Below are 22,031 nucleotides of genomic sequence, written 5' to 3'. Positions count from 1 at the left end.
AGGTTCAAGTCTTTGTGATTTCCCAGGAACATCTGTCCAGAGATGCCAGTGGAGGGTGAGCCAGAGAAAAGGCCCTTTGGGAAGGAAAAGATGTCTGATCAATGTCACCCCAGAAGAGTGGGCATGACCATTCACATCCAGGCATAACCTTAGGAAGGAACCCACAGGATTCCCACCAATCAGCTGGGCCTCCTGTTCCCATCCCAGAACAGATTTTAGAGTTTTGAAGAATCTGGATGCTGGAATCCTTGGGTGCTTCTTTTCCTAGTAGTTTCCCAGGCTTTGCTTGAAGTCTTCCCATAATGGGAAAGTCAGTACTTCCAGAAGCCCAAGCAGGGCAGGATTCATCCCTGACTTTTCACATCAGGGTATAAAGTAATGCCTTGGTACAAGGTAGGCGCACATTAACTGTTTGTTTAACAAATTAATGAGCAAGGAGGAAAAAAATCTAACTTTGGAGAAAAAGTGAAGTAGAAAACTTTTTAGTTGGGCCTTAAAAGGTTAACAGAAGTGAAAAGAGAAGAGGAGAGAAAAGAGAAGTGACAAGAGAAAAGAGAAGGAAAAGAAAAGAAAAGTGAAGAGAGAAAAGAAAAGAAAAAAATGGAAAGGGACACTTAGGGATTAGGTACTTTCAAAAGGAACCTAAGTAGTTCTACTTAGTTAGAAATGTCTTCCTTGCATCAAGCCACCTTGGTCCTAATTCTACTTCCTGGAGCCACACAAATCCAGTTGTGTGAAGAGAACATTCCTTAGCATTCCCTCTCCATGAGGGATATCCGTGGGTGTTTCAGACATACCTCCTCTGGTGGCACGAGTTCAGCACCTTTTGAGCCATTCTACCTGCCAGCATCTCTTGTAAAGAGTGCTGCTGAAAATAAATTATGGGACTTGGGTCCTATCAGGGGCACATCCTCTGCCTCCGGCCCCTCACTCAGCTAATGAGCAAAGGTTGACGAGACCTCCGAGCAATCCGTTAGAGGAAGGATGCCAAGAGCTGCAGCCACATCACATCGTCCCCACCCGTCAGAAGCAGCAAACTTTGAATTGCTATGTCTCAAAACATTCTTCAGCTTGGAAAATGTCCCTGCAGTGGAATAAATAGGCTTATGAGTGGTCTCTTTTTACCAGCTTTTGGTACCCCCTGCTGGTGAAATTGTGTGACCCAGTTGTCAAGTATCTGTGAACAAATACAGAAAAAAATTCCAAGTTCAAAAACTCATAAGTACTTGCGTCTTGAAGGCTCCGAAGAGTCCCTGAATTAATTAATTATACAACCCTCCCATGAGTCATGTGACTATGATTTTTTCCCTAACATTCTGGAACTATGAATATTCTGTTGGCTCAGGGACGAGGGTAGGAAATCTCTCACTTCTGTGAATATTTCATTAATTCTGCAAACATTCCAAGAAGGAAATGCTGAGTTGTTAGCCAAAAATATTCCTAGGTACAAATATTACAGGGTACAAACTGATTTTATGAATTTTCCTTCTTTTTCCTTTCACGTATCTACTTTTAAATTAATTATAATTTGTGTTGAGGGCAGGATGGAAATCTTTTCCTACACTTCAAATTGTAGCCTTTTAAATACACATTTGTGCAACAAATTTATTGAGCACTGGCTATGCACCAAACACTCAACAAGGAGCAGCAGTAGGTGCAAGGAGTCAAAAGCTTTTCTCCCAAGAGGTTCTTGCCTTATTGGGTGAGAGAGTTGAGTCACTGTGACAAGAGTGGATGAGTGTTTAGCTGACATGACATCTAAACGTCCCCATATCTCCCTGCCAGGGTTCAAACCAGGTATTAGCTCTGAAAGCACCAAACATCTCTTTTTAGCACTCATCATCTTTGTGATTTTTATATTTCTGCACTTAATCTGTTTAATGCCTGTTTCTGCCATTAGTCTGTGGGCTCCGTGAGTGTCAAGGTCAAGACCATCTTGCATCCAATAGATACTGATACCTGTATGTGCTCAATAAATATTTGTTCAATGGGTGAGTCAGTCAAGAGGAGAAAATTACAATTCTGTTAGAGGAGCTGCTGGAAACATTAGAGATCTGACATTTAAATGACATTGAGCCTTAAAGGATGAAGAGCAGGTAGCCAGTGGAGAATGGGAATGCATTAAGGAAAAAAGAACATTGAGTGTTGTGTTGCAGGCAGAGGGATGGGAGGAGATAGTTGATGTTTCCTGATGGCAAGTCTGTGTGTGGAAGGTAAGGCTAAATTGAAGCCTGGACCATGGGATGGGTGGTGGTAAAAATAAACTCTTTGGTAAAGGAAATTAATATCAGTTTTCCTGTGTTACTGGGAGCATTTTTAATACTTAAATTTTGAATTCTGAAAGATTAAAGATAGCTCTGCAAACTGTAATTTCATGTTTTATTTCCTTTTGAACCTTGTCCATTTCCAAGTTGTAGCTGTGCTTACCTACTATCAAAATACCTGCCCGAGATTATCTTCATCGTAGCATGCATTAAGTGTCATCAGTGGCCTAAATACAGAGGATATTGCTATAATTTTGATGAGTGACCCCCAAAAGTCCGTATGTTAAAGACTTAGTCCCCAGGATGGCAGAATTGGAACGTGCCATGGACCTTTAAGAGGTGGAGCCCTAGAGAGAGATCCTTAGGTCATTGGAAGGATGCCCTCAAAGGCGATTTTAAGACCTTGGCCCATCCAACCACTTTGTTTCCTGGTTCATGAATTGAGCAGTTTTCTCTGTCATTTACATCCCCCATTATGCCTTTCTTGCTAAAGGCCCAAAGCAATAGGACCAGCAAATCTTTGACTGGAACCTCCAGAACCATGAGCTAAACTAAACCTTTTCTCTTGATAAGTTAATTGTCTCTGATATTTCATTATAATAATGCGAAGCTGACTAATACTGATGTCATATATCTGATTTTTACAATTTACCTTTCTAGTTTGTAAATATCTATATGTTTCAGATTGGCTCAATTTTTCATTTTTTAATACAGGCATTCAGAACTTCTCAAACATTTCTATAAAGTGCCATTTTTCATAGAAGCAGCAAGACCTTTTTGTTATTATTATTCCTTTGGAAACCAATGATTTGTGTCTAAGACAATCCTCTCCATATTATTTTACCCTGAATAGAATGAGATTGGTTTGGAGTTCTGCCCCCAAGGAAATATCAAAGCCTCTGATACGTACTCATTTGTAGTTTTAAAGTTAATTCTCTTATCGGATTTCCTTTTATTTCCTGCTGGGCAATGTGAGCAGAACTCCGATAGAGGCAAAGAATCTGCTGTATATCTTTTCAAATTTATGATTAAGAAGGTCATATATACATTTTTAAACACATTCCTTTTTGATAATAAATGAAGAATAAAATTTTGAAATGTCATCAGCAGCAGAATTACTCATTTTTCTTTCGTTGGTGTTCTCCCTGCCTGTTGATTGCCTGCAGATGGTGAGAAAGGGCCTGGCTGATCCAATGTTTCATTTCATGTTGTGCTTCTGTCTACCTGGAATAGTTTCACTAGTAGAACAGTATACTTGTGGCCAAAGCATTATAACCAAAAAGATGAGCTCCCATTCCTGAGTGCCTTTCTTTCCCCAGGCTAATTTTTAAAAATAAATAAGTGAAGATTTCCATTCTAGGTTGCATTTGTCTTCAAATTATGGCCAAAATAAGGGATGTGAACATTTTTCTCCTCTTGGTCTGGACTCCTGGATCCAGATTCACTTTCTCCCTTTCCTATTTTCTGCTTCTAGATTATGTTCTTTAAGGACCCCATCAGAGAGGTCCTCTGCCACCTCTGGCTTTTAATTGGGTTCAGCTGAGAGCTGCTATACATGGTCAGAGCATCAGGGAAGGGTAGAGTCAGGGCACTTTTGTCTCTGGTTTCTTTCCTGTGAGCTCATATAAGACTGGCTTGACTCCTCAAGAGAAAGCCATGGCTTTCACCCAGGTAACGTCCTCTTCACAACTCTCCTCTTTTGGGTTCTGGTCGCTGCTTTCTCTACTTGTCTTTCTGAACCCATAAGTGGCAAACAGCTCTCCTGTCTCTGTATTGTAACTTAGGGTCTTCATACCTTTCTCACCTTTGTCAATAGTCCTTTTGCAAATAAACCCTCCTACAATTATTCTCATTTGAGTTTGCCATCTGTCATTCTGTACAGTCTATGCCTACATTAAGAGACCTAAGTTCTGAGGATACTTTTAAAATGAAGTTGGTCCTAGATGAACTCCTCTAAAGTATTTCTACATCTAGGTTTATCCTTTCCTTTACTACCTTCTCTGGCAGGGAGATCATTGCCTATTAAAAGGCCTATTTCATGATCAGGTGGGCTCAACTTACAAAAATTATTTCCTATGTTGCATTGAATTTGACAGGGATAATTTGAAGCCAGGTACTGTAAAGAATGGACAAAGGTCTTGTCCAAATACTTATAAAGCTATAAGCATTTATGTTTAGCTTATAGCTTTTCATGTGACAGTAACATGACAATATTTAGATGAATATATGTCGGGAAAATCCAGAGGGACCATATTGGGTCTTTAGAAACATTTAAAAAACTGTTGTGTGCAAGAAGGATTAGTCATATTCATATTTTTTATATCTAATACCTAAGACCTCTCAGTTAAAATTTAAGTGAAGTACATTTCAAATCCATAAAAAGAGAATTCCTTAACCTTTTCATTCTCTGGTGAGAAATCAAAGTCTTCATCACTCAATGTAATTATCAGATATAATTCCACAGTGGGGCTGTTGGAGAAGAAATTGAGACATTGGAATGTGGTTGGATCAGCTGACAATAATATAATAACAAATAGGAACTTCCATATGTTGAATGTCCACCATGTGCCAAGCACCATGCTCTGTGTATTGTTTGCACTATCCCATTTAATCCTCACAATGTTATGATATTGGTCCTGCTATTTGCCACAGTATACAGAAGAAGAACTGGGGATATAAAGAGATTGAGTAACTTTCCCTGAGTCATGTAGCTGGCACATATTAGAGGGAACTTGGTCCAGGCCCTGTCTTACTACCATGAACTTGAGACTCAGTATTCATATTCTGCTCTCCAGGTGCTTCAGGTTTACACCGAAATTTGAGAATGACTGCACTACAATGGAATTATTAGAAATTCCCATCTGATTCTGAGGCTCTGGTGTTTCTTTTAGAAAAGCTATGTATAAGTGCAACTTTGGCTTTTCTCCCTTTGGGCTCACTCACCACCAACCACTAGTGCCTAAATCAATCTCCCATTTTTTGCTGGGTCCTTACTTAAATTTGGACTCTGAGAAGGACCAGACTCTATTTTTCAACCCATTGAGAAGCATGAGAACAGAAAAATCAGTCTGACCTCTTCTTCCCTCCGAAAGGAGAGTGGGGAAAGCATCATAAATTCTCATTGATTTCCCATTTTAAAGTCAAGTATAGAATATGGTCATTTTGGGGGGTGAGGCAGCATGAATCATATTACCTAGTAAAAGGAAACCATTAATAGTTTCCGGAGGACTTCCTTTTACTCCATCTTGACAACTGGAGGGGCCACTTTGACTGTTTCTGAAGACTGAACCAACTGTGGGGGTTGAGAATGAGAAATAAGGAAGGAAAGCAATATATCTTCCCAATATTTTAATGTAACTAGTACCATCTAACTGTGATTTTTCCCTTGCACATGTCCCAAAGGAAGCTTGCCAAGAAGCAGAAGGAGACACAGAGTGGAGCCCAGAGGGAGATGGGGCCTGTGGCCTCTGCTGAAAAACCCACCACCAAGCTCAGCACCAGCCGCAATGATGAAGGCTTCTCCTCTAGTTCTCAGGACATTAATGGATTCAGTAAGTTGAGCCAACTAAGGGGAGGGATATCTGTGGTTCAACTTGGCCCTTGAACTTCTACTGTGCACCCCTCATAGTAATCAGGTGCTGTAAGACATAGGGTCAGGATGCTTTCCCTGGGATGGCCAGGGGTGAAGGTTCTTTCTGGCATAGCCTTGGGGCAGCCCATCCTGAGGTGAAAAGGAGTATTTAAGAATTTACATAAAGCCAAAGGAAATGGGAGCAAGTCATCCTAACTATTTGTGGACTTAAATAGACAGGTTAAAAATAATAAGAGTTAAAAAGAAGGAGGAGGAGGAGGAGGACTATGTCCTTAAGGAAAGAGAATATGCCACACTAAATTGAATGACTTAAAATTTTCAAAACTGTTTCACATTTATCAGGTAAGGTAGGTGAGTCATGGATTATTACTATCTCTATTCTGAGTGCTTAAGAAACTGAGGCTCAGAAAACAACCTCTCCAAAGTCCCATGGCTAATGGGTTACATATTAGAAGTCATGCCTCCCGAGCTTTGGCGAAGTGACATTTGGCCAAGACTACCTCATTCCTTATGCAGTTAATAAAAGATCCCAAGCTAATAGAAGTGGTTAAGATTCCATGGTTAGCTCTTATCCAAAGGAGAACTCCAAGACTGATAAGTTATACAGATGGTTTGGTAATCAGGATCAGGAGAGCTGGCTTTTGTTTCTGTCTTTGAAACATGTTGTAAGCCAGTTCTTTCCTGGATTTAATAGGTAGATTCCCCAGTCTCTGATCCAAAATGGGGAATGTAAGAACTCAAAGAGGATATAATTATGACATATTTTATCCCTACACCATGTAAATTGCAAGTGGAAAAAATTACATTTTGTAAGAGCTACTTTAGTTATGATCCATTTGAAATGATGTGGGTCTTTGAGAAGAGGAAGAAAGAAATGAAATAAACATTTTCCACCTCTACAATGCAGATACTGTCTCTCATTTCATTTCCACCATAGTCCTATGAGATAGAGTATTGTTCCCATTTTAGAGCTAAGGTATCCAAAAATTGTGTTTATCTCAACTTCTGAGAGCCACACAACTCATTCTGTTGGATCCAGAGTCTGAGAGTAACTGAGTCCTGTGATTTCTAAGCTCAAGTGCAGTGCAGAACCCACGGGACGGTTTTCAAAATGCTCACATCTATGTAGCACCCTTATCTACTGAATCAAAATCTCCTTTGGAAGAAGAGATGGAATAGGAACTGAGCACTGTGGATTTTGTAAACTCATTCTGATGGTTCTTACAGGTATCCTGGTTAAGAATACAGAACTTTGAGTGAGGCAATAGCTATTTTCAGGTTGACATGCTGTCTTTGGAAAGAGAGATATAGTTAAACCTACAAAAAAAGTTGAGAGAAGAGCAAAATGGATACTCATATATCCTTTACCTATGTTAACCAATTGTTAACATTTTGCAACATTGGCACTTCTGTGTGCACAAGTTCTCTCTCTCTCTCTCTCTCTCTCTCTCTCTCCTCACTCTAATTTTTTGAAGCATAAGAAGTTAAGTTGCAGATGTCATGACATTCCACTTGCAGAGAATTCAGTTTTCATTTCCTAAGAACTAGGACAATCCTTTGACACAACCACAATAAAATTATTATCTTACCCAAGAAATGTAAGCATGATTAAATGATGTTTAGTTATACCAGCCCACAGTCGATTCCCTCAATGTCCCCAAACCATAGAAAAGTAACTTTTATTTTTTTCTTTTCAGGATTCTGAGATTTTTTTCAAAGTCTGGACAGTTGTCCCATAGAATAGTCCATATCCAGATTTGTCTGACTTTTCTATCATGATTACATCCATACTAAACACTTTGGCAAAAATACTACATAAGTGATGTTGTTTACTCCCTTTTGTGTTGTATCACATGATATCTCTTGGCCTATTATTGATGAGGCTGTTTGAGCACTTCTTAAGGATGGGTAATGGCTTTTAAAGAGAAAGTCAAAATTTATGAGCAAATATTTAACTTTTGTTTCTCTTGAAGATCAGAGAAAATCTGTGGTCTGCCTAGCCAGTCAATCCTTTTTCTGTTCTTAATCCAGGTGGATCACTGAGATTCATACATTGCCTAGGGACTTGGAAAGAGGATGTTGACATAGACCAGGAGCGTCAGAGAAGGGGCTAGGAAGAAAATGGCTTGTCCTTGAAGAAAGGACCAGGCTGAGCTTGCTGAGTCTCTGTCTACACTAAGTTGTCTCTGGTTCTCCTGCTTTTGACCTAAGGGCAGAGAAGTTCGTTTGCAAGTCTATCTGATTAAAAATACTTGCCAAGAGGAACCTATGCATGCCAAGCCCTTCCTGTATAGGCCAGCCTCTTGTGCACACTTTTTTTTTTCCTTTTATAAAAGTGCTCTGGGAAAACACAGAATGCAAAAAGATTATAGTCAAAACTCCATGACAATCATTGTGACCCTAACATTGTAGGTATTTGGCGTCATGCTGTCTGATCACACATGAAAACAACCAGGCTAAGTCTAATTTCTGAGTTTCAAAAAGAAACATCACCATTATCACCATAAACCAAAACTTAGATCCTTAAGATGAAAATGCTCCTGCCTGAGAGAGATTCATTAGCCAGAAAGGGAGACTATCTAGTGGAATCTAATTAGATGTTTTAAGGGCCGTGGACAATCTTTCCAAATGACTGTGTATGTATGTGTTATATGTATATTTATACCCACATGTACACACAGACAGACAGACAGACACACACACACACACACACACATATTTATGTGTGTGCATGCACTCATGTTAATGAAATTGCTTTTTAAAAGGAAAAAAATTCAGTTGACTTATTATACTGAATTATTAGGAAATTTTGCATTTGTTTGAATCACTGAATATCTTAGGACTCTCTATGCATCTGGTGTCTTCAGGCTGCAACTAAAAACACACTCTGGGGATTTTGTGAATGCCCTAAATTATATCATGTACCTTTTAAAATGCCCTGTGGAACCACTGGGATGAGAGTTGAGGGGAAAAAAATGTAAGTAATGCTTACACTGGAGATGTAGAAATTGCTACTGAAATCACCCTGATGTATGTAAAATTGAATCTATTTTTGTGACATTAGGGAAGTGACTGTCTAGCTTCTAAATCAGTGTCTTAAAGAGGCTCTGAGATTATGTGCAAATGTTGATGCCCCATTGGAGGAGGGGGCACATGAACAATTACATCAGAAAAGATTACAGCACATGCTTTGAGCAATTATTTCATTATTGAACAGGTGGGCCCTTGCTTAATTCAAATTCTCTCTCTTCCTGTGTAGGTTTATCTTCTGGGGTTTTCTATTCCAAGTGACTGCTATGTTCAGCAGCATCTATTCAGTCAATATTGGAATCAAACTTCCAATACTGTATAGGAACAGTGACCTCCGGGACTCAAGAGTGGCAGGGCTTTGTCAGACATGGGCTGTTGCTGTGGAGGGGTTTGGCATTCTCAAAAAAGGAGTGCATGTCACATTTCAAGGACAAACAATGTGCATTGTTTTTCATTTAAAGAAATGCTAGCTTTTATTAAGTAATCTGATTTTGATCTTACTGCCCTGTGTACTTGAATTTTTCCTGTGATCTCTTGCTCACCGGGATCATTTTTCTGAGTCTTTCTTCTGGTGCTTGTCTTAGGTATCAGGCTTAAGTTTTCTTTATCTCCTGTATTCATACTCCATGTTCTCCTTGTTCATTTGCAGTCCGAACAAACATGCTTCAAAACAAATTTCTGTTGAATCTCTATGACACGGGATCTTGGCTATTTATCCTTCTCATACTGCATTAGACACTGCCATGGAGCCAATGTGGTTCTCACGAGGGGCTGAGCTCTGTGATGAGCATCTCAGTCCATCCTCACTGTGACCCTGTACAAGTCCATATGTTTATTACCAAACCAATTTTATGGTTGAGTTAACCGATGGTCTCAGATATTAAAACATCTTCTAAAGTTATATAAAGAAGAGATAACGAGGCCTAAATCCTAAAACAGATATTCTCCTTTTAAAGTCAAGCACACTTGCTTTTCTTCTAAACTTTAGCAGTCTCTCCACTGTGAGACTGGGTAAAGTAGAAAAGATCTCAAGGCAAAATTGCCCTGCTGGCAGGGAGACCAGTGCTTGTTTCCATTTCTTCTAATCACCCAAACTCCTGTTGCAGGAAGAAACTGCCCAGAGGATGCTTTTATAGGCACATTCTATGAGAATTATCCCGCTAAAAGCCTCTTAAGAAAGTGGGACGATAGGCCAGTGGTCCCATCCTCATCGTTCTTAAGCTAAACTAATTCCTGGGTAGATACAGAAAGAGATGAATGACTGCTATTTGCAGAGAGCTTACAAATCTGCAGAGAAACAGGGAGGGGGGCAACAAAGAGCATCTTCATTGTACTACTTTGTGCAGTAGCCCAAAGAGCCACAGGACCCCTAACCTGACTCTGTGACCAACATATACCCTATAATCTTAAGAAATATTTGTTGTTGGGGAGGAAAATAGGCCCTGAAGCACAAGGCCTCTCCCTATCCTTCAGCACATAGATCTCATAAAGGATTTCTTTTGGGGGAAAGTCAGGGAATGGCCAAGCTTGATACCCTCACAGGATGCCTCAGCAGAGATGGAGCAAGCAGAAGGAAGCACCAGCAAAATGTAACCTGATTATTTGGTGATCATGTTATATAGCTAAAGCAATTTATATAGGCAAGGCATATCAGGGTGTTCAAAATATAATGGGGGTTGGCTGGGTTTGTAGGAAATTTCTTGGGGAGGTTCCTTAATCCTCCCAGCTGAAGGAATGAGTCTTGACTTTGTCTGCAGAAACTATTGACCTGATGATGTGTGATGGTAAGAATTGTTAGAAGGTCCCTTAGTTGGGGACCTTCTCAGGGTTCACCATTTTACTAGGTTCTATTCACATCTTATCTCTAACCTTCAAAACAGTACAACAAGATAGGAATTATTAGGCTGATACTGTAAATGACATCATTGTTGAGGTAAAGTCTAAAATCCTAAGCATGGCTTCCTGGGCTCTCCATGGTTGCTGATCAATACATACTCTTGACCATTGTCCAAGACTCTGGCCCATTAGATACTCATTAATTATTTGAATGAATGAATTAATGAATGATCTAGAATTCACACTAAGATCTACTGGTTCCAAGCTCACATCTGGTTCCAACTCTTCTCATAGTGAATCTGTCTTCTATTAAACTGAAATCTGTTGCCTATAGCTGCAGTTTGTTTGTTTCTACTTTTATACACAAGTATACATTAGTCAGAAATCATGTGCTGGCCTTTTTCTTCTCTTTGGTGTCATATAGGGTAATAGATTCAGTCTTCCTCTTCCTGTGGCACCCACCCCTACCCCAGCTATTTGACTGTTTGGCTGTGGCCACACATGTGCCCAGGACTTTCCCTCAAGCAAAGGATCTACCACATCGGTCATCAGCCTTCCTCAGAATATACTGCTGTTTTTCAACCTGCTCAAAATCCCAGTTGGGCCTGCATGGTGGAACACACAAATAATCCTAGCACTCAGGCAAGATAGTCATGAGTTTGAGGTCAGGCTGGGAAATATAGTGAAAGCCTATATCATAAAAAAAGGAAAGAACAGAAGAGAGAAAAGGAAAGAAATTGAAAGGAAAGGAAAGAAAATCCCAGTCAGCTGCTATTACCCTCATTCTAGATTCCCAACCTGGATTCAGAATACACTGCTCATGTTTTAATTAACGTCCAGATGTCTATCACATTCCTGTCTGGCTTCCGACCAGGGCTGCCTTATTCAGCCCAAGTAAAGATGGTTGTTGGGGTCCAAGGAAAAGACTTTATGTCTCATCTATACTGTTTCTTCCTGCTAGTCCCAAGCCTACTGACATATGTTTTATTTCTGAGCGTGTTGGCTAATGATACCATTTGATCCTCCCAGTTTGGAGTTTCAAACAGTAATAAGTATTAATATTTATTGTACTAGTTATTATTAAGAGTATTAATAATATGCCCATTTCCATACTGTATGTTTTTCTGTTCATCTTTATCTCATTGGCATGTTGGGAGGATTAAATAAATGTTATCAATTATATCTGATGATTTAAAGGTGAGAAAATGAGGCTTAAAAGAATAAGAAACTTGTCTAAGACTTTATAGCTTTTAATGGCAGAGCTGGACCTCAGACCTAGGTTTGTCTGACATCTCCAAGTCTAAAACCAAGAACACTCCTCTGTATTGCCTATAAGATAGGTATTATTGTTCTCCATTTATAGATAAGGAAATTTAAGTCTATAGACATGGGGTCATTTTCTCAAAGCAGTGGTTCTCTGAGTTTGGTTTTCAAATTAGCATCTTCCACATCACCTGGGAACTAGTTGGAAGCAAATTCTCAAGCCCCACCTCACACCTAGTGACCTCAACATTCTGAGGTTAGGTTCCAGGAATTGCTTTTAACTAGCCTGCTAGATGATACAAATGCAAGGCCAAGTTGAAAATCAGTGTCACAAAGTAAAACTAAGGACTGTCAGACTCCAAAGCCCTTGTCTTCATGTGCTAAGTTGTCTCTGATAATAATAGAATTACAGACACTGTGGGAGAGAAAGGCTCTTATTCCCCTTCCTAGGGAGATGCCCCAGGAGGACATTAGGGGCACTGGACCTGAAGACTGTTAAAGCCTGTCAATAGAAATGAGCATCCCTCGCAGGGGTTCCCTCTCAGCCACCTGTGGAATTGTAATCTCCTTTTTCCTGAACAATGGACAATCTCAGAGTCAGGGTGGAAGGAGTGGAAATTTACAAGGAGAATTGATGATGAGTCACATACTGAAACCAGGAGCTCATGGTGCAGAGGGATGCGAAAAAGTGCAAAAATTCTGTTTGCAGGAACAATTATATTTTCTGGTTGCTCCAGGATTAAATTGAATCTAGGAGAAGAATTGAATGTTACAAGCTTGCCACCTCCAGTTTTCTTGAATATTTTACAGGGATTATTGAATATTTTGCAATCAGCCACTTGGCTGACAGATAAAGGACACACTTATTAAACTCCTGGCAATCCAGAGTTTAATGGAATTTGTTTACTCTTTGAAAGTGTAAAATAGAAATATAGGTAGCCTTGAAAAAGTGGACACTTTGTCTACCACAAACACTAATGGTAAGTTTCAGAGAAAAATATTAGACTCAAAAAGGGATATATAAGAGTTATAATAGACATAGCCAAAACTTAAAATTGGATTTTATATCATTTGATACAACTTCCTCTTCTTAAAGGTGGAGAATTGAGTACCAGAGAGTTTTCTCAAGATTACTCAGTGAGTCACTAACAGACCCATGGGTAGATTTGGGACTATGACCATTCCGGTGGACTTGTTCTATCACCTATTTCAAAGGAATTGACTGTATTGTCAATAGTGATTTGTCTTCTAGTAATTTCTGTAGACTACCAATCTGATTTCTGCACAAATAGAACCTTCTCAAATTGAATTACACTTTTCATCTCCTCGTTATGGGAGTAGCCGAAGTGTTCCTTTAAATATTCATTGAATGCCAACTATATGGGAAGTATAGTAGAGATTGTAAAGATAAGTAAGACACGGTCTCTGCCTTCAAGGATATTACTCTCCTCCATGAGGAGACCTGTGAGTGGGTTAGCTTCAATAAATGTGTTAAGTGATAAGAGAAAAGACATTTATAGTATCCCAGGAACGTTGATCAGAGGCTTAGCAAGTAATTAATTCTATCTAAGTGAGTTAGAGAGTATTATACAAGGAGATAGGTTCTGATTTAAAGGGATTCTAAGAGAAGGCTTGTCCCAGGTGAAAGGAGAGTCTACGGCCATACCACCCTGAACACGCCTGCTCTCATCCAGGTGAAAGGACAACAGCTTGGAAGTAAAAGGAGCATGGTGGGTTTAGAGAAGTAGTTTGAAATCCAAGGAGCTCTGCTGAGAGCAGATGGCCATCGAAGAGGCTGAAATGGTAGCTGGAATCTGCTAGGAAAGGACTTTACGTCTGTGGCCAACTTAAAGTCACTTTCCAGGGTTAACCTGTTTGAAAATTAGAGTCATCCTGGTGCTAGGTGTCCTTATGTTTTCTTGGAGCCTGGCTTCAGATACTCTGATTTGTATAGATTCATCTGTCCTTTTCAGAGAAGTAGGGAGAACATTGTATCAACTTCAGACCTCAGCTTTCATTGTAAGCTGGCCCAGCCATTTCTTCTCAACATGCTTTCAAAGGGACCTCAGTGAAGCTACAAAATTGAAGTTGCTTTTGACAATTTATGCTAGGCCACTACATCTTGAGAAAAAAATAGAATTATTCTCTACACCTCACAGGTGGTCCTGAATTATAACAGGGCACTTAGAAAGTGCTTGTTAAAGTAATCAGGGATAAAGAAGAGAGGCTGGGAATGTAAATATGTAGTTGCTAGGTAGCAGAAATAAACCAAGCTTAGAGACCAATTTTTTTTCCCTTCAGCTCAAAGCTACAGCCTTGATAAGTTAAAAACATAGATAATTTTACTAGCTAACATTTTGTGAGTAATTACTGGACAAAGCACTTTACATACCTCATTTCACTTAATATTCTCAACAATTCTGTGACACAGGTTAACAGAAACTGAGGCTCACAGACTTGAAGTAACTTCGCTCATGGTCATACAGCTGCCAAGAAAACAAGCCTGGGTTTGAGCTGGGGTTTCTGTTTTTGATCTTTCAGAAGCCCCTCCTTTTGGAAACACCTTTACTTGGCTTTTCTGCCCTCCTTGGTTTTTTCCAACCATATCTTCCCCATTTTTCTTTATGGGTTACTCATTTGTTCCCATCCTATAACCACTGAAGCATCTTAGGTCTAAGACTTGATGGTCATCTTTTCTGCTTATACTCACTCTAGGTGGTTGGTCATGATGCTGAAATGAGGAGTAGAGGAAGAGACCAGATTTGAAGCAGGCAGGGGGAGTTTAAATGTCAGTCATTAGGTTTGAATGCTTTGAGTCACTGAAGAGGTGTCAGGGAAGCAATTGGATATGGGGGCCTTGGTGCGGGGCAGAGGAGACTTGTCTGGAGATAGAAACATTGGCTACATTTTGTACACAAAGTGATTGAAGACTGAGGCCCACAGTGATGAGCACATTGCCTAGGACCATTCAGCAAGTTAATGAAAGAACCAGGACTCTGGACCAAGACTTACATATAGGAGTACCTATAGAAAGCACTCACAGCTGAGGGCATGGTGTTAAAATAGAGGACTGTGAAAGGGGCTGTGTAAACATTTACACATGGTTCAAGTATAGAAACTTCTGATAATTCACCTCAATCTTGGGATGGAATTCAGTATGTGAATGGATTAGGTCACCCCACAGTTGTCTATTCAGCATGAATTGTGATAGAATCTCAGTATTCAAAGTAGAATTTTCTGCAAAAACTTGAACTCTGGTTGGGAGGAAATTTGTAGGCGTTAGAGAGTCAATGACAGAGCCATAGGGTTGACGATCATTGAGACTGAAAAGTGGCAGTTGAGGGAAGGAGAGAAAAAGCAAAGGGCAAGCACGAGCACACACCAACACACATTCCCTGCATTACCATCTCTTTCATGCCACTTGTGAAGGGGGCTATGGAGTTCAGTTACTCAGCACTGGCTGTCAGTGGGATTCTCTCTAAAAGTGTGAGAAAACAGCCCATACCAACAGACATCGAACACATCTCAAAGCCAGACTTGCTCCAGAGCAGATAGATAAATAAGCAGGAGATTCCACCAACCAAAATAGTAACTGTTGGTGGGACAAGCAAGACATGGCAATTCTACTCTCACAAAGCCCATGTGATAGAAAACTCAGGCCACAGGGCAAAGGCTTATGGCATGTCCGGTACAAATGTGGGCAGAAGCTACCAAGAGAATGGGATCAGGTAAGAAGCAGCTGTCCTGGCCCATTAACCATGAGATGCATCTTTGTTAAGAGGACTTACATTTCACCTTTCAACCATCTGAGTTGATTTCCTAATTATATGGAGGCTGGAACTGAAATAACACTTCAATTCCCCCCTTAATAGCAAGGGTACATTCACTGGAACTATAGCATAGATTGATCTTAACATGTTCCTCTCTCTCACCTCCCACATCCAATTGAACACCACATTTTGACAATTCTACATCTTCAATATATCTAAAACCCATGCATACTGTTCTCTACATCCACTATTTCCATCCCTTTCTAAGTCAGCATCATCTTTTATCTCATTAAGAACCATAATCCCCTAAATAGTCCTCCTATCCATCCTTGTCATTCTCTCTTCCATTTTTGCACATTAGTCAGGAAAATATTTCCAAGCTAAATCTTATACTAAATATAAAAGGACCCATCCTGAGCTCATATACAGGTCTTGCCCTGCTCACATCACACAGGCTGTCACATCTCACTGCCTTTTTCCTCTGGGCTCCAGCCACACTATCTTTTCTCAGTACTTAACTTTTCTACATTCTTTCTACCACAAGACCTTTGTCTATGCCATTGTTCTATCTAGAGCAGGAGTGGGAAAAATCATAACCCATAGGCTGAATCCAGCCCACTGTGTCTGTTCATGTGAACAAAATTTTATTGGAAAACAGTCATGCTTTTTTGTTTACATATGTCTATGGGTTTTGTGCTGCAATGATAGAGTTGAGTATTGCCCAGAGATCATCAAGCCCATGAAGTCTAAAACATTTACTCTCTGGTCCCTCACAGAAATGTTTTCCAACCCCTCATCTAGAGCATGGCTACATCCACACTGTTGCTCTGATTGACTCCTTTAGATCTCAATTCACACGTTTATTCTTTCCCGGATCTCTTTCTCCCCTTACCAGATAGGATCCCTTTTGTTCAATGCCATCACGGAATTTTGTTACCCTGTTTTTTCTCACCACTGACTTCAGTTTCCAAATGAATTTAAGATATGACTCTTCTATTGTGTGGCAAGTTTCAAGAGGCAAGGAATATTTATGTTTATTACTACTGTATCCTCAATATGTAACACAGTGTGTGGCATAGAAAAGACACAAAAACTCTTTATGATGGATGGATGAATAGATAAGGCTCGGGCATAGAAACTCCAAGTACTCAAAATTGAAAGGAGTATTAGGAAGCATGATATAGCTGACCCTGCACGCAGTTGTCCTATTTTTATCATCCAGAATTGGATGCAAGCAGAGAAAGGAATCAAACTGTGTTCCTTTACTAATCAAATGCTATGCAGATCTCAGCCTCTTTCCCATTCCTTAACCTCCACCAACCCCCAGTATGTCAATACTGAATGGAATTTTACAAATCCTTTTTTGTGGTTCCTACAAACTGGGAGTTGCTACTCAAAGCAGCCACAGGACGTCAATCATTTGCTGGTCTGGGAATGTGATACAATCATTCATCCAATCATACAAGCAGGAAGGGATATCAAACATACACAAACATACACAAATGTCTGATGGACTGATACCTGGATCTGCTAGTGGAAGAAGCAAGAAAAATAGTAAAGAAAAGAAAAAGATGTAACAACAGATTGTGGTCCCCATTTTTCACAAGTAGCCATGGAAACATGACTTGATACTGAGAGACAATGGGTACCTGTTACCTGGGTCCAGTCTGTGTGGCCATAGAGAGCGGGATTCCTCATACACTTGTTCTGAGAGCTAGGGTTTTTCTACAGTTATTAAAACTTACTTATTATGTAAAAAGGAGCATGTGTCTGAACCAGGTTGGTTTACCAGATGACAAGAGGGCAAAATGAGATGAGATGATAGAATATCATCAGGGAATGGAAATAGGTTCCTTTGGTCCAGGGAAACATTTTAAAGGATGAAGGGTTGGAGTTATTTAAGGCAGAAAAGGAGAAACAAGTGATTGGCCTTTGGGTTTAACACTCTATACCAAAATTTAATTGCATGAAACAACAATACCACTGTATTTTGTTCAGAATTCTGTGGGCAGAATTCTGTGTAGCAGGGTAGTTTGTCTCTGCTTGAAGATGTGAAGCCTCACCTTAATGGCTGGAATGGCTGTGACAGCTCTCCTACAGCCATATGTCTGGGATATCAGTTCTTTCACAGGTAATATCTGCTGGCATTGGACTGCCCAATGGCTGCCTTATTTGCATGTCTGATTCCTGGGCTGAAATGACCTGAACATTGGAGTAGACAGATATTGTTCTGTCCTTATGCGTCTAACTTAGGCTTCCTTGTAGCACAGCAGAGCTATAGTAATCAGACACCTTGTACCAGGGTTGCCTTCCCCAGAGTAGGTATTGCAAAAAAAGCCAGGAGGAATGGCAATTCTCTTAAATAATTAGGTACACAACTTACCAGCACCATTCCTGTTGCCTTCTACACTGTTAGTGAGAATGTAAATTAGTACAGCCACTGTGGAAATCAATATGGAAGTTACTTGAAAAACTAAAAATAGAATTACCACAGGCATCTATACCACCCCAGGCATATATCTGAAGGAATGCAAGCTACCATATAGTCTAGACACCTACATACCCGTGTTTATAGCAGTTCCATTCACAATAGCCAAACTATAGAATCAGCCTAGGTGTCTACTAACTAATGACTGGATAAAGAAAATATGATATATATATATTTGTCAACCATAAAGAAAATGAAATTATGTCATTTTCATGAAAATGGATGGAACTAGAGGTCATCATGTTAAGCAAAATATTGTCTTTCTTGAGAAAGACAAATATTGCATATTCTCTCTCGTATGTGGACCTCAGTCTTTTAAAAAGCATGAAAGGAATGTAAAACAGGTTCCTTTGGGTGTGGGTACCAAGAGGAGTGGGGAGGGTGAAGCGACAGGGTATAGGGGGATGAATGAACATGGTTGAAAATGGAAGACTGAAATTGGTTTAAAGGGAAGAGGAGATGAGGTCGGAGTGATAGCAGGGATGAGTTTAGTTGGAGTGCATCATATGCATGTATGGAAATATCACAATGAAATCCCTTTGTACAACTAATATATGCTAATAAAAATGGGGGGAAGCAGTCACATGCCAGCCTAAAGGAGGAGCAGACTCCATCTCAGGAGGGGAAGGAATCAATGATGGTCATCTTGGAAGCAAACTAATACACTATTGTAGAAGAAGATAGTTATACACAGAAGAGAGGTGTGGAGAAAGTCAATAGCAAAGAGGGATATTTCCAAATTTCCAGTTTCTTCTTTGATTAGTGGTCACTCTTACTAGTGCACAGTTTGACAGGGTCTAGATTTTCTGAATCTAGAAAGAGCTTTTGCTTTTTTGTACAATTCCTCATGAGGGTAAATAAATACAAAGCCCAAAAGACATGAATAACATTAACTATTCCCTAGAGATTTAGATAGAATGTGGAGGACAGGAAATAGGTATTTATCTCTCTGTCCAGAATGCTAGTGTCCCTGAGGTCAGGCAGTCCCAGGCACCTGTCTCAGTAAACCCCTTCCATTGAACGTATAATTATGAATGGTTTAGCCTCTGTAGAACTTAGAATATTGTAGTGTTAAGTGGTAAGAGATAAACCTGAGAGAGGTAATCAGGGACTCTATCTTAAAGGATACTGAATACTACAGAGTTTGAATTGCATTGTTTTCTGCAAGGAGCTAATACACACTTTAAGAAGTGGACAGGAAAGATTGAGATCAATTTTATAAATATCATCCTAGTGATGGTAAAGTGAATATGCTAGAGTAGAGCAGATAACACTAATAAAAAGAAAGTATTATTTCTGCATATATCAAACTTCCAGGAAAATGACTCATTACAAAATATTTGTGCACATGGAAATTTTGTTCCACGCACACATTTGCTTCCATACACACATACCCACACACCTACTTATCAAATTAACATTCATTACAACCCAATTGATGTGACCAGCTCTTTGAAGTAAAGAGGTGGTATAGAGAGTACTCTACAGCATTTCAATCTCAGAATTATTTTTAAGTCCAGAGTATTGATTGGATCTCCCAGCTTGCTCCATATTTTCTTGATCAGTCCATATTTTGAGAGTTTGATGCCTGGAAATATTTAGATATGTTTGATTTTGAAATTAGTGTCTTTATTCAGATAATTTTTCATTGGGATGGTTCAGTTTTTCCAAGGTGAAAACCCCTTTTCATCTTCAGGGTCTTTGATCTAGGTTAGATGAAATTCCCTCTGATCTGCAGATGTGACAGAAGCTCAGAAAGTAAGAGAGTCATTGCAAACTAGCAGAGTCACTCCTGTTTCTACTGTGGTGGGGACTCAAGTGGCAAGTCCTCAGCCAGCTGTGCTCAGTCAAATACATCTACTTGCAAATTTGGTCCCTAGGCATTCTCTGTAAACCTTCTCATTCTTTCCTGTCACTCTCCTTTCAAATTGTCCCATCATCAAAGGTTTACCTAATAACTCAATGTCATTGTTATGCTTTACTAATAAAATAGATACTTGCCTAGCCTGTAGGCTATAATTTAATGCAATAATTTAAAAATGCAAATCTCGCCATGCTACTGCCCAACCAAAAACCTGTCACTGACTCCCCATTACCCTCAGAATGAGGTTAAAATGCACCTCATGATCTACAAAGGCCCAGAATGATCGGACTTCTGTCTATATCTTTAATCTCATCTCTGGCAACTCTTTGGTTGGTTCATATTGAATTTTTTCCTATTCTTTGAAAACACTAAGCATTTTCCTACATCATGGCTTCCACAATTCTGTTCCCTCATTCCAGAACAATCTTTCCTTCTACTTTTTATTGTTTAGCCACTATTTAGCTTTCAGATCTAACATTGAATGTCATCTTTTGTAGACTTTCTTAAATATCCAGTATAAATTGTTGTCACTCATTTTTTTCCAATAGCACTGTTCTGTGCCTCTTAGCCTATATCGGAATTCTCATGTATGCAAATGTTTAGTCATATAAATGTGTAGTCATGTGTTTTGTGACTGATGTCTGTCTCCTTTTCTAGACTGTAAAATTATGGTATGCAGATCACTCACTTCTGTTTGGCACCCCTAGAGACTAGAATGATACTTAGCATGGGATAAAGATTGATTAGTGTTTGCTGAATGAGTCGTTTGTTAATTTTGCACTCACGATGCAACACAAGGTTCAGTTTTAACTATTGGGTATTAAAGCAATTGTTAAGCCTTGCTGGAAAACTGTAAGCCTACAGACAGGCAGATTTCTAAAGTTTCTCTTTAATCTCATGGTGGAGGAGGGAAGGCCATTGCACTAGCTTGGGAGAGCTATAATGGGTCCACTTTGTACCTCTATTTCTAAGAAAGCCCTAATCCTGGTAACTTTGTTCTAACCATTTGTTCTAAAGGTCCCGTCAACAAATGCTCACTTCTTTGAACTCCACCACTCAGCACAGCCTTGGAAAACAGAGGGAACCCTCTTCAAAACCACTTTGTGACCCCTGCTGCCCTTCTCATTGTGATCTGCCCTCTGTCCTCTAGAGGGCTCCAAGCTTCTAACCTTTCACCCTTACCCAGTCAGCTCATCAGTCCCCAACTTTATGTCTTTGTGGGTCTTCCCAGAAAGACAAAGTCTGCAAAGTCGATTTACCCTTATGTATTACAGAATATATGTCATTGTTTTTCATTTAAAATGTAAAAACTACTAACAATTACTGAGACCTAACTATGTGCCAAAAACTATGCTAGATGCTATGCATGTTATATCATGCATTCCACATAACCTCTGAAATGACAATTATTGGTACTAGGCTTCTTTTACAACTGTAGAGATTGAGATTCAGAGAAATAAGTAACTTGTTCAATATCACATAGCTATTAAGTGATGAAGCTGAGATTGAAACCAATTTTTGTAATTATACATGATCCTACCACTACTATTACAATGAACTCTTTCCCAAATATGAGAAATATGCAGATATTTCCTACCTGGATAGTGATATCTTCAAATCCCAGGATAAAAGCTATTTATTACTCCATTTATTTTTAAGACTGCACTCCTCTCCAAAGATGTTAGAACATAACAAGCTTCAGAATGTCTTTGCCACTCATCCATTCAACAATATTTCCTGAGCATCTACTACTATGGGTTAACATGTTACAGTTATTATGCTACATCAGAAACTAAAAACTGTCATTCTAACGCTTACATTCTAGTGATGGTAGGAAGTGGAAAGAGAGACAGATAAAGACAATGGACAATAAAAGATAAGTAAATCTTATGGTATGATAGAAAGTGAGGGTTGGAGTGGTGAC

At 39.5% G+C, this 22,031-nt stretch overlaps 1 protein-coding gene across 11 annotated transcripts in view; it reads left to right on the top strand.

Annotated features, from left to right (window-relative positions):
• The window catches only part of Ptprt (protein tyrosine phosphatase receptor type T), a 1,025,960-nt gene that overhangs the window by 894,711 nt on the left and 109,218 nt on the right, over positions 1 to 22,031 (top strand). For 7 of the 11 annotated variants that reach the window (XM_074074791.1, XM_074074788.1, XM_074074793.1 and 4 more), the window contains one exon: positions 5,667 to 5,815. In XM_074074791.1, coding sequence (XP_073930892.1) covers positions 5,667 to 5,815 — 149 coding nt within the window. Of the gene's footprint in view, positions 1 to 5,659; positions 5,816 to 22,031 lie in introns of all 11 variants that reach the window. The other 4 variants (XM_074074786.1, XM_074074782.1, XM_074074787.1 and 1 more) reach the window with 1 other exon arrangement.

The sequence above is a fragment of the Castor canadensis genome, chromosome 5 (assembly GCF_047511655.1).
Source record: "Castor canadensis chromosome 5, mCasCan1.hap1v2, whole genome shotgun sequence".
NCBI lineage: Eukaryota > Metazoa > Chordata > Mammalia > Rodentia > Castoridae > Castor > Castor canadensis.
The sequence above is the reverse complement of the archived record's forward strand: the minus strand, read 5'-3'. Positions and strand labels throughout refer to the sequence as shown.